We start from the raw sequence: 13,191 nt of genomic DNA on the forward strand, positions 1-13,191 counted from the left end.
CGGCTGGGAGCATGTCGAGCTCTGAGTTTATTTCCTGGAAGATGCAGCACCTCGCTTCACTGCAGGCTTAGTTGATCTTCATTTTCCTGCAATGTCTAGTCTGTACTGTGCGCTCTGTGTTTTCCAGGCAGGAGATAAGCACTACCACCCTAGCTGTGCGAGATGCAGCAGGTGCAATCAGATGTTCACAGAAGGAGAAGAGATGTATCTGCAAGGTGAGCGGAAATACCTGCACTATTGCCGTCACGTGAGAACTTTATTACGCCACTTTTGGTTGACAGAAACTGTAGAATGGCATAATCCTCTGAATATGGCTCAGGGGTTATAAAACCTAACTGCGTGGGGATAAAATGGCATACTTTTTATTTTCTTATTATCATTTACTGTGTGATATGTCTGCTTATATGCCCTGCTGCTTGCACACTGTGTATTGACAGTTCATTTTCATGTCTCATCTCTGAAACTACTTGAGAGATGTACACATTTTTTTGATTTGACTCTTTTTCGATTAGCTGTTGCAGCTGTGTTGAGTTTGATGCTTTATGTATCTCTATGACCCAAATGTTTTATTTTCAATACTAATGCTGACAGTGTGCGAGAATTTAAATAGTCTTTGCGCAATTATTTTTTTCTTATGTACAGGTGTGTATTAGACAGCCTTTGTTTAAGTCTATTAATAACCCAAGTAATAACTCAATCAATTTCAAATACACTTTTGGATCACATTTAATCATATTTTGCTAAATGCATTTCAATTATGTGAATAAATTATATTTCCATATGTTGTTCTAAATGTATTTTGTCGCCTTAGGATCAACGGTGTGGCATCCCGGCTGCAAGAACACCACCAGAACAGAGGAGAGACACAGGGAGCGGGTAGGAATTTGGGCGTCACTGACACCATTGTCCATGACCTTGTCTTGACTGAAAGCACCTTTCTGTTCATGCCTCATGAAAATGTTTTCCCGGAAAATATATAAATTCGGAATATGTGACGAGGGATTCTGCATGGGCTGTTGCGGCTCCCTTGATGAATTGTTAAACCTTAACCTACCGTGGTTTACATAATTTGCCAAATAAGGCAGTGTTTTGAGCTTGAGTGTGTGCCTTTGCATGCGTGTATTAGTATTTGTTCATGTGCATATTTACATGTTCGCATTGATGTATGTGTGAACTGTTAGTCGGGCTGGAGAGGCACAACCCCTTGTGTGATGTCCTGTGAACCCGCCTCTCCCTTCCTCCACAGCTATTGCCTCCGTCCCTCTTATTCCTCCAAAAAACAGAAAGGCAGGTACTGTATTCGCTATTGGCTATGAGATGGCATCATCCTGTGTTCCACCATGTACATAGGACACGGTGCACTGTATGCTGCCATCTGCTGGAGACAGCCTGCAGTGCGCCCTGTGTGTGTCATGGAGCCATTCAGTCTTGTCCTTTCAACCCCCTAAGTCTGCGCTCATATCAAAGGTGCATGAGACAAAGATATGCGCACATTTGGAGGAGCAATATCACAGATGACTAATTTGTCTTTTTCTCAAATCCCCCCCATTTACCCATTAGGCTAAAAAGATCATTGAATTACGCAACACTGAGACCTGCTGCTGCCATCCAATCTTTCCATTTCCCGTAAACAAGCATGAGGTTCTTAAGAACATAAAAATCACAGCGCTGAAGAACTCATTCAATTTGCAAATAAATGACTTAATCATGAAATAACATGTTAGCATTTCAAAGTACCTCATGTTATTAATGGAATGTAAATTTAGGGTTGTCAATCCCCTCTCATCGCTCATACGGTATAAAAGCAAATGTCGAAGTGTTTTGGGTAATAACCATGGGGATGTGCAGATGGGCTGTGGATCACGGGAGACTGACTGCCTGGCAGACGTTGTTGGGACTAACAGCCACTTGTGTGTTTTGTTTTCTCGCAGCCTACGAGGTCGTCGTCTGAGAGTATTTGTTCCAGACCTGGTTCAAGCATACCTGGCTCACCGGGTCACACGATCTATGTGAGAAGTGTTATGGACTTATATTTGTCTAAATAGATTGTTCTTGTTCTGTCTTACTGTCCCTTTTTTGTAACAGCCTCTTTTGACAGTTGAACCTTGCTCAGTAATAGAATTTTCTACCTTAGTAAACCCTTGTTTGTGTGTGTGTGTGTGTGTGTGTGTGTGTGTGTGTGTGTGTGTGTGTGTGTGTGTGTGTGCGTGTGTGTTTGTGTGTTTGTTTGTGTGTGTATACATCTTTGTCTTTGTTTGTCTCCCTAGGCAAAAGTAGACAATGAGATCCTTGATTACAGAGACCTAGCTGCCATTCCAAAAGTCAAAGCCATTTATGACATTGAACGCCCTGATCTTATTACCTATGAACCTTTGTACACCACCTCCCTGGATGAGAGAGAGGAGAGAGGAGAGAGTGTGGGAGAGGTAAACAAACACAGACTGCATGCATCTGTTCCTGCATGCATGTCATCTTTATGCACATACATCACTGTGCATTAAGAGAAATATTCCTCACATGATGTTTTTCTGGCTAAGTTTTCCTATAGAAAGACTTTTTCTCTTGAAAACAAACAAGCAAATTAACACAAATAATGCTGCGTTTAAAGCCTTTATGCAGTACCAAACTTCTTGTCTCCCTCACAGCTCCACACTGCCAGAAGGGAGCGTTCCCCCTTGCCCGAGGACAAGGTAAGATACGTCACTGTGTGCTGATGATGATAAATGATCCTAACTGCAATGGTATTCATGTCTGGCTCTCTGGGCTCTTTTGCCTCCATGGAGCAGGCTAACATTGGCGAGATACACTTGTTCACAAAGAAGCTTTTAACAACTAAGTTATAATTCAGACTTGTTTGATTCTTCTAGTGCTCAAGAAACATGTCGCCTACCCCATCTGGTGAGGTGAGCATATCATTTTGTCATATTCACTGTGCTCTGTATGCAATGTAAATGCAGCATATAATGTCTCATAAATTCCTTTAATTTGTGTGTTAACCTGTGTTTGTGTGTTTGTGTGTGTCAGGGCTCTTACGACAGGAGGGAACGCATCCTCCAAAGGTCCACCAGTCAGGGCTCCATAGGATCCCCAGTTTATAATCGCCATGGTTACACCCCCACCTTGTCACGGTCACCACAGCATTTTCACAGACCAGGTGAGCATATGTATATTGTTCCATTGTTCATGAATACATAAAAAAGAAATGTACAAGGTGGATTGGTGAGATCTTAACTGGTATGGTAGATGGCAGTTTAAACACTGGAGTTCAAACCTTAACGTCCTTATTTCACTCCTTCTGATCTTTTTACAATTTTAAATGGGAACTTTGCCAAAATTGATTTTGGATTGTTACGTTATTCATTTTTGCTTTGACATGATGGCCAATCTTTCCTTTTTGCAGAATAACAACCTTTAAGTCAATTTTGCGCCTTTAACAACAAAGTTTCTCCTTAGTTTTCTATTCTCCCCGTAAAGTTTGATTTTAAAGATAAACATTTTCCTCGTTTCTGATTGTTCATTTTGAAAACTTCTTACCTCTCACTTTGGGTGTCTTTTATTTCTTCTTTTTGACATTTGAATCCTGTATATCTTCCTTTTCTTTTGTCCTTCACCTTCTCACCTTCTATCTCCTCCCCACGCCGTCCACCACTGCTGCCTGGTCCTGGGGTTTTGTCCCCTGTCCCACACCCCTCCCTCCCTGCAGAGGCTCTGACAGGCATGCAGAAGCTCTGCTCCTCCTTGTGCAGTAACAGTGTGGGCTCCAGAAATAGTGACTCCCGCCCCACCTCCCCTTTCAGACACCACTTCCTCCCCCATAGCCAAGGTAAGGGCCCCACTCCACTCCTGTGCCCCCCCCCCGAAGGCAACACATCATCTCCATCGTCACCTGGAACGCCACCTCCCCGTCAATGCCACCATCAGTCATTCTGGATCCAGTGCCATTTCTCATTAGACGATCTATCTGCCATCCTGGCGGGTCAAACCCATGCAGCCAAGGCTCTGATTCTTCACTAACTAGCATGCACCTCTTCACCCTTGCTTTTCATGGCGTCTGCCAAAGTAGCTGACAGGCTCTTTGTGTTTGTTTTTTGCAGCTTTGCATGCACTTGAGATAACTAGTACTACAAATCCAATATTCAAACTGACAGTTCCCCGAATGTTGGATGAGGGATGACTTTTTTTGCCTTTGTCAGAATGAGTCTCCAGACTCCAGTAAACTGTGAGGCTGAGATAAAAGAAAGGTTTTGTCGCTGCATGACGGGGGTTATTAACTTTTTTACCGTGAGCTCTTATTGAACCATGAATTCATATTGTTCAACAGACTTACACACATTAAAGTTCATAACCCAAAGCACATTTCCCAATCTCGCTTTTTAAAACTCTGCTAGTTTGCTCCGCTTTTGTATCACCATCATGCATATAGCATACTGCTCCATTAACTGCATTTCTTAAAAGCAACCAGAATGTCTCCTGTTCGCTCAAAGTGACTTCAGCTGGCCCTGTTGGTCCCTGTGTGTTGCACCGTTCGGACTGTGGTTCCCCGTTAGTATCCCTGCTTATGTTCTGTTCTTGGTTCTTCTCACTGGAGGCACTGACCCGCCAAGTGGCCGGAGCTCCCCCCTCCCGCTCAGGCCCGACAGCCGGCCGGTCACCCCGCCTATCTCTCTGACCCCTAAACATTTCCACCTCCCAGGTAGGAGCTGGAGCGCACCCTGTCACTGCTCGTCCCTACTATCTATCTATCTATCTATCTATCTATCTATCTATCTATCTATCTATCTGTCTGTCTGTCTGTCTGTCTGTCTGTCTGTCTGTCTGTCTGTCTGTCTGTCTGTCTGTCTGTCTGTCTGTCTGTCTGTCTGTCTACCTATCTATCTGTCATTATACTCCATTTGGGATCAGCCTTTGCTTTTTCCCTTCTTCTTTCATATCACAGGAAAAACGGCGAATTTCAATGTTGTCCCTATGTGCAATTGCTTGGTGTTGAAATGTTTACAATCGTTTTAATTTTTTGTATAATAGAGGTGATGTATAATCTGTAAATGTCTTTTCTCTCCGCATTTGAATGTTTTCAGATCAGGGGAGCAACATCTACAGAAAACCACCCATCTATAAACAACACGGTACCTTTTCTCCTCTAGTATAGTCTGTTTGACTGTAAAAAAGAGGAAAAATATATGTATTACTAAGTACAAATTCATAGTAATACTCTAGGTAGTTATGTTACTGGGCCATGTTTTTTACTGGAAATGCTTTTGGTATTTAGCTGTAACTGTGTATTCATCTAACCATGTAGTCACCCCCAGTGTCAGTGTATGAGCACTGTTTGAAGTCTGTCTCCAATCCTCTTCAGTGTCATCTGAAGCTTGTTTTACACACTGCTCTTTGTCTCTGAACAAGTCACAGGAATAATGTCATAGTTTTCTTAAAGTGAGACTATGTAACTTTTGTGAAAAATAGAGAATGATGCCTCCGTTAGAGGCAATCTGATTGGCAACACAACAACATGTCTCCTGGTTAGCTACAATACGTTTACTTACATTAAAATGCTTTTCTGCGACAAGCTTTAATGTCATGTAACAGTGGCACTAGAGGAGAGAGATAAAGTCGGCAAACTAGTTAGCAAAATAGTTGGCTAATGTAGGCTAACATTAGCCACTAGAGTGGTCATACCAGACCAAGTAAGGCAGTAGCAACAAAAACCTTGAGCACATTGAATTGAACAACTGTGCCTTTTATTGTTTAATAACTGAACTTTTCATTCGTAAGTTGAGTTTATTATTTTTTCAAAAGTTACATAGTCCGGCTTTAAAAAGAGTCTGAAAAAATTTGTTAATGGCTTAGGCAAATGTCACTTGAGAATATGCACGCCAGCTGGTTTTGAGACTTTTATACAGCTAAATGATGTTTCATACAACAGGTGTCATCTTGCTTGTACAAGATGTCACTAAAATCATCCTTGAAACATCCTTGAAACCACACTGACTCTTATCCACTGGCAGTTCCTCACCACTTATTTCAGAAGATTACATTTTATTGATCAATACAATATTCAGTGACTTGTTAGGAAAGACATTTTGTAGAAAGCGTACATATTGGACTACAAGAATTAAATGCACCTTGAGTCTGACGATCAGATGGTGCTAAGAATGTTTACCTGTGGTTCAGATCATGACCCCGGCACTGATAGATCAGTTCCCATGGTTACCAACCTAGATACAGATGCCATAGCACGTCAAAGCAAGTCTGCTGATGAGATCATCAGATCCGCCACCTTCCCCGCTGCCCATGCTCCCTCTCCGGACGACAGCTCACGGAGTGAGGGCGACCATTGGCCCTGCTCTCTCGCTGTATTAGGTACAGTAGGCTCCTGATGGGCATGCTCGCACTGCTACCTTTTAGTGGTACAAAAGACACGTCACAACAACCTAACTCTTCTTTTTTCTCCCTTCCAACTGCCCCAAAAAAGCTTTAACTGCATCCCTGCTTCACTCGCGTTTCAGTATTTGCCTTTAAGTTTTGCTTGCACAAAGCAGAAGTGTTGTTTGGTTTCTGTTGACGCCATTTTATTTTCTGCTTGAGGTAGCATCAGTTTCACCATTTTACCGCACATGATGGGTGCACTGGCTTAACACAATAGTGCCACAAATGACTTAGACAGAGATCACTGAGACTGACTTCAAACTGATTTTTGTCTGTCTGTCTTACATTGTGCTGTTCTGTGCATTTGACATCCAGTAAAATCTTGACATGAATGATCAAGCGTGTCAGTGTAGTCAAATATTACAATAAGCCCCCCCCCCGTTTGTCTGTCTCGTCAACTCTGTCTCGCATTTGTGTTCTTCCGTCCACCTATTGCTCATTTACTGTGTGAACTTCCCACTGCTCTACAGCCAAATGAAGCCACCACATCTTTATGTCCTCTAAATTTGAACCGTGTGTGGAGCATTTCATCTGGTTGTACTCTACATAAAAGTACATGTGAAGCATGGTTTCCTCCAGAGAGATGTGTGTGCATCTTTATGTGTGAGTGTATACGTGTTTTTTGTAACCTTTGGGGCTTGTGTATGGCATCCATAGGTTCAGAAGGGAGGAGAAGATCCAGGGAAGAGGAAGAGGAAGAGACCCTGAAAAAAAAGCAGCTTCACGAGGAACATCTCAGCAAGGTCAGTGAGATAACCTTAATTCTTATAATTAAACATCTGTATCTTCATGTGACTCAAACGAAAGCCATATACGCACCTGCTTTGTATCCTAAATGTTTGTCTCATAGATTGACTGAATTATTTGAATGTGTGTGTGTGTAGATTCAGTCTGGTTTGGGAAAGCTCATCCTGAAGGAGGAGAAGGAGAAAGAGCAGATCAGGGAGCGTCACGCACGTAGCCTCTCTGCCCAGCGCTACGACCCCAAACAGACCAGCTGTGATGCAGGTACAGAGCAGAGCTTCATCAGCTGATACGCTCTTGAGTTGACAGCAGTGTACTGTAACTGAAAGTCTAAGCTGTATTACAATTGTAGATTGCTGCATTTTTCCCCGCTGTAACAAATCTGGATTACTAAATAGCTTTAATATGTAATTTTGAAACATCTCTGTTAATGTATGTGTCACTTATTCGGGTCAACATCTTTTTAAATACAAATTTAAAGTTGAACATTTCTTATGTTTCAGATCCGACTTCTCCTACCAAAACGAACTCTCTGCCTGGCTACGGAAGGAATGGGCTGCATCGGGTGAGAGCTCATACATACTCACAAGAATGCTGTTATTATGTAACACAGACATTTGAGTGCAGATAAATGACCATCATAACAATTGGAATTACCAAAAAGCAGAAATTAAATGCATTAATCTTGTCACCAATCCCATAAAATACTAATTATATACAAATTGTATACATAATCCTATTCTGGTCCTAAATCAGCAACAATATCCCCATAAGTAATGTTGATGAACTGCTGTCTGTGTCCCCACAGCCCCAGTCAACAGACTTCACCCAGTACAACAGCTATGGCGACATGTATGGAGGAGGCAGAGGTGAGAGCTGCTACCAGAGTGTGGCCACCAAGCGAATCTTTTGCCAATATCACCAGAGCTATTCAGCAACAGTATTCAGAAATGGCTTGCCACGTGTACATAAATGGACATGCATTTTGAAATATTTACATAATGATTGACACAATATGTCATCAGGGACCACAGTGTTGTAGATTAATAGCCTGGCAGGGGATTTGACCGCAAAACCATTAACTGTGAGTCTCATTTTCTGTCCCATGTTGTCCTGCAGAGTTTCAGGTATGTCTCTCATCTGCTTTTCCACATGGCATGCTTCCTCAACTTGCATCATGTATTTGCTTGCTCATGGGTTGCAAGAGGCACCCTGCCCCGAATGCACACCGCCCACTCCTGCCACATGCTTGCATCACTGTTGGGTTTAAAGTCAACTACAGGGCATGCAGTGCAGTGATTTCAAATAGCCGAACATGCACTGCCCAGTAGCTGAACCGGTGTACTGTAAATGCAATGTACAGTCATCGCCTCATGTCTTGTTTTGTGTGTTGTTTACCAATGTAACGACTCAAGCTAAATGTCACATTTAAAAATATTAATTTTATAATTCACCATAGAAAAAGAAATACTACAGAGACATTCAAAAAATATGTCAACGACTGCCCATCTCGAATGCTAATTAAGATACTGAACAGTATCCAAGCTACTTGCTCCATCCAGTGAAACCTGTGCCCACAGTCATTAGTGGACATATTCATGCCATTAACCCTGCAGTCCCCTTCCACTATATTACATTTGTGTATGTTCTATTCTTTAGCACATTAAGGATGGCCGTGCAGCACTTGCAAGGATGGACAGGGGAGTATCTATGCCTAATATGTTGGAACCAAAAGCAAGTATCTTCTTCTTTTTGTACTGATCAAAACAATGTAATATACACTGAAATATGTTACAACATTTATACATTGCACACTTACTTTAGTTCATTTTACCTTGTGAATGAGGACATATTTTGCGATCAATAAAGAGATAGTGAAACTTCGACATTTCAACTAGGAAAAAAAAGAGCCAACACAAAAGAGGAGGATCAAATGAGATAATTAGCATGTTGTATTTAGCCTCATGGTACGGGGACATTGGTGGAAGAAATAGGGAACTAAAAGAGATTTTACTGGATGTGAAAGACTCACATTAGCTGGGTTCCTGATGATTTAGCATGCTGCTTCAGGAGCTGCCGAGTCACGCTTAGCATGCTGGCTTCTCCATGCTCATCTGCACATAGCTTTGACTTAAAGTGGCTGGATACTGTATGCAGCATACAGTTGAGAATCCAACGCCCAGATTGTCATCCTAACAACTCATATCACTATATACTGCGCAGTATATAAGGCATTGTACATTACTGTGTGGATATGAGTTGGTCAGAGGCCTCAAATAACTTCTAGTTGCTTATTAATGAGCATTTCAGCTAAATTTATTAACTATAATTTGCCCGTTTCTTCTTGTACAGAAGGGGATAAGTTATTTAGAAAAGTAGAAGCACCTCAGTTTTCCAGGACAATCATTCTCATGTGGATTTACTTGGCCTACATTACTGGTGTTAGTTCTTTTTTTAGTTTGCATTAAATAAATCTAAAAATACAGCCCCGTTACATAACTCTGTTTTCATGTTTTTGCCCTTACCTAATCTATTGCACGTTTTTCTACACCAAAAAAAAAAAGTGTGCACACCATTATGGCACCCTGCATTTCCCCAAGGACCTAAAAAAAACAGCTCTCACTCCCAGTCAGCCTCCTGTCACATACCTGTTCTCCCACCCAGTGTTCCCTCTGTCACAGTCAGAACTATAAAAATATCAACATTATAGCTTTGTTTGTTAAAAAACGGTTTGCAGGTTTGTGAAGCTTAGCCCTAGTGAGTACGTTTGACCTGTTTCACTGACGAGTGTCTCCCTTTGAAGGTGTATCCCTATGAAATGCTCATGATAACCAGTAGAGGGAGAGCTAAACTGCCCAGGGATGTGGACAGAACCAGACTGGAGGTATCAGATTTCCACCTGATTGCCCGCAATTGATACTGGATTTCTCTACTTTGTGTAAATAACATGTTACACAAATACAATTGTAGCAAGGAATGTGCAGTATCCATTGCTTCTTGTCATTTTTGCAATGACCCTTTTTTGTGGCTTTGGTGCTAACCACGAACAACCCCCCCCTCCCCCTTCCCTCCTTTGTTTTCTCCACCTTTGTTCTCAATTCTAGCGCCACTTAGCACCTGAATTGTTCTTTGACATCTTTGGAATGGAGATCCAGGAGTTTGACAGGCTTCCCCTGTGGAAACGCAACGACATGAAAAAGAAGGCCAAGCTCTTCTAGCACTCAGAGCAGCATGCACATACTGTACATTCATTCAGATAGCACACGACAAATGTAATCTAGATGTAGGTTTTTTGGTTTATTTCCTTTTTCTTCGCTTTTTTTGTTTTATCCTGGCATAATCATGGAAGCCATGAAATGGACTATTTTTTTTTTGCTCTGATGCTTCCTGAGACTGTGAGCTGAATGATTTGTCCTGATAGACTTGCACAGAAAAAACAAGGAATGGGAATCTCTTCCATGTTCAAAAATGACAAATAATGAGAATTAATGATAAATAGGGTCTTGTTCTTTGTTTTGACGGCGCTTGTTTTACTTCTTGCTTTGCTTTGAGTGGAACTGCTTTCCTTTCTTTCTTGCTTGTTTCTTCCTACTATTTGTTGCTGTTGATTCCTGTGGAACTTTGTAAGTACAGTAGAACCTCATGGCGCCATTACGAAATGTCCTTGCTCGTAGCTTGAACATGTGTCATCTTTCCTTCGCTTGGGCTGAAACGGTTTTAGTCCGAAGTTTGCAAGAATCGGCTCAGTGAGTCTTTGAATACATTTTTTTTTTTTTTTTTTAAAAGCCGCTGGGAAAGCAGTCAGCAGACCCACCAACTGTTTAACCGGATCTACATGGAAATGAATCATCCGAGCACCTACACATCGCCAGTCTCCTTCCCTTGGCTACTGTACACGCCAAACATTCATCTGACCCTCACAAAAAGAATATGTCTCTCTTCTCAGGCTCTCATAAACATGGCCAGACACTTTCCCTTTACATGTATTGGAAGTACAAATATATTTTAATGCCGTATCCAACATACAGTAGCCAACAAATAGATAAAAAATACCTAATGTAAGAAGCAACTGTATTTGAAATTACTGTTTTATAAATGAAAACCCACACTGCCATTTGTTGTATTGAAATCTAAGCCAATAAAGCTTTAAATCACCATGAACCATATGATCCTCAGCTATACCAAAGGTACCCAGCGCCTCTTTTCTGTTCTCTGTTTTCTTCCTGGATTTCACCAATAAACACACAGCGTCTGTGATGTTGCACAGGGTGAGATGTGGTCTGAGGACTGGTTGACTTTCATGTGACCAATCAGGTGGAGTCTATTTACTTTCTACACAAACCCTAATCAGTCGAGGCCCCTGTGACGAAATATCTTTATACATGAGCTAGGCCTTTTACTCTGATACAAATATATACAGGTTTTGAATCCATCTCAGTTTATATTCAAATATTCCTCTGATGTCAATACAGAAACTAGTGAACAACAGCCAGCAAGTCATGATTTTGTCACTATTCACTTTTCTATTTTGCGTTGCAAAAATGGAAACTTCATTACAGTGTGCCTTGAAAGCCCATCTGCCACATCATGTAATGGATATATGAGTGACCATTTTCCAAAGCATACCACAGTTTTTCTTTTAGATTAAATGACAAGGTTTTCTTTTATTCCAAACAGCTATGTTTGTGTACATATTTTCATATCGATATGGTTTGAAGTTACAACGCCGAAGATCCCGATTCCGTTCTCTTTGGAAGCAGCTATAGTAATAATCGGTAATTTCAGATGTGTTTTTGGATCCCACTTCCCCAAGATCCAAAATGTTGACACCGACACACAGTTTGCAATAAAACTGCAAGTGCAATGGCTTCCATCAGTAGGCCATAGGCTCAGTCACTATAGGTGCTTTTCACAGCAGCCATTTTAAATGTGATTCCAGGGTAAACGCAGGTGTCATTTATAACATTAGTTTTGGCCCTGTTCCATTTAGGTGGGCCAGGGCCCTGGTGTTGTGCATAGTGGCTCACTGCAATGGCTATGACGCACTAAATAGAATGGGTTAATAATTAATTATATCAATTGCACCTGTGTTTACATAACAAAATGCTTTGAAAAGGATATATTGTGTTACCTCATTTGGCGATAACTAGTGACTTAACAGACATTAACTGAGAGATTATTACTTAAAAAAAAAAATCAAAAATATTTAAATACTGCTTGGGAAACACAATAGGTGACTGTAAACATTAACTAGCATTCTTCTGTTAGTTTTGTATTCATGCAGTTGCAAATAGTGATTATTTGAACACTTTCAGATTGATGCATTCAACTGCAATTGGGAAGAAAAGACATCTGAGACTTGGCAGCTGCAGTTGCTGCAAATACCCCCAAAATACAAAATTAATTGTATCCTGTTTATGATATCCATGTTTCCAATTTGTTTGTCCTCTGGGTTTGTGTTTCCAACAATGTGGCAACTCAGTGGGTTTATGAAAGTTGTGATATAAAGTTTTATTATAATATTCAAAGTCAGAGTCTCTTACCTGAATATTAATGTAAAACACTACCCAGAAGACTTTTCAAGACAAAGCTTGAAATTGACTTAATCACCCCACAATGTTAGAAAATGTAATGTTCAGAAAGTACAATTTAATTAATAACTTGCCTCAAGCATGTTCAAAGTCTCTCCAATTTAGTTTTCAAACTGTACTGAAATGAACTGAAAAGTGGCTCCCTGGGTGGAAGGAGAAACACGGTTAAAGTTCCCCTCTGGACTCATTTGAAGATAAAATACTGTGCTTGGAATAATAATAGTTTTAAAAAAAAAGAAATTTTGCAAAAAAACACACAGAATCTATGACTTTGCAAATATTTTGCATTTTAAACTAATAATAGAGGATATCTCCATCACTGAAAAGATCCTTCTCAGTGTATGTGCACTGGAAGTTTCAAGTTTTTTACATCACACTTGTGTAAGTTGAATACTGGACTTCGACAGGCTTCCAAACTAGTTGTGATGTCATA

At 40.9% G+C, this 13,191-nt stretch overlaps 1 protein-coding gene across 2 annotated transcripts in view; it reads left to right on the forward strand.

Moving 5' to 3' along the window:
* The window catches only part of ablim1a (actin binding LIM protein 1a), a 28,090-nt gene extending 16,664 nt beyond the window's left edge, over positions 1–11,426 (forward strand). The window contains exons 7-25 of one of the 2 annotated variants that reach the window (XM_054600586.1): positions 128–215; positions 812–876; positions 1,932–2,009; positions 2,268–2,426; positions 2,646–2,690; positions 2,868–2,903; positions 3,025–3,154; positions 3,704–3,823; positions 4,589–4,693; positions 5,076–5,123; positions 6,217–6,357; positions 7,081–7,166; positions 7,308–7,431; positions 7,671–7,732; positions 7,976–8,036; positions 8,287–8,294; positions 8,827–8,901; positions 9,971–10,051; positions 10,272–11,426. In XM_054600586.1, the coding sequence (XP_054456561.1) occupies positions 128–215; positions 812–876; positions 1,932–2,009; positions 2,268–2,426; positions 2,646–2,690; positions 2,868–2,903; positions 3,025–3,154; positions 3,704–3,823; positions 4,589–4,693; positions 5,076–5,123; positions 6,217–6,357; positions 7,081–7,166; positions 7,308–7,431; positions 7,671–7,732; positions 7,976–8,036; positions 8,287–8,294; positions 8,827–8,901; positions 9,971–10,051; positions 10,272–10,385 (1,626 nt within the window). In that variant the 3' untranslated portion in view covers positions 10,386–11,426. Of the gene's footprint in view, positions 1–127; positions 216–811; positions 877–1,931; positions 2,010–2,267; positions 2,427–2,645; positions 2,691–2,867; positions 2,904–3,024; positions 3,155–3,703; positions 3,824–4,588; positions 4,694–5,075; positions 5,124–6,168; positions 6,358–7,080; positions 7,167–7,307; positions 7,432–7,670; positions 7,733–7,975; positions 8,037–8,286; positions 8,902–9,970; positions 10,052–10,271 lie in introns of those variants that run through there. The other variant, XM_054600584.1, reaches the window with a different exon arrangement.
* Positions 11,427–13,191: the final 1,765 nt, after the last annotated feature.

This window comes from Anoplopoma fimbria, chromosome 6 (assembly GCF_027596085.1).
Source record: "Anoplopoma fimbria isolate UVic2021 breed Golden Eagle Sablefish chromosome 6, Afim_UVic_2022, whole genome shotgun sequence".
In the NCBI taxonomy this organism is placed as follows: Eukaryota; Metazoa; Chordata; class Actinopteri; order Perciformes; family Anoplopomatidae; genus Anoplopoma; species Anoplopoma fimbria.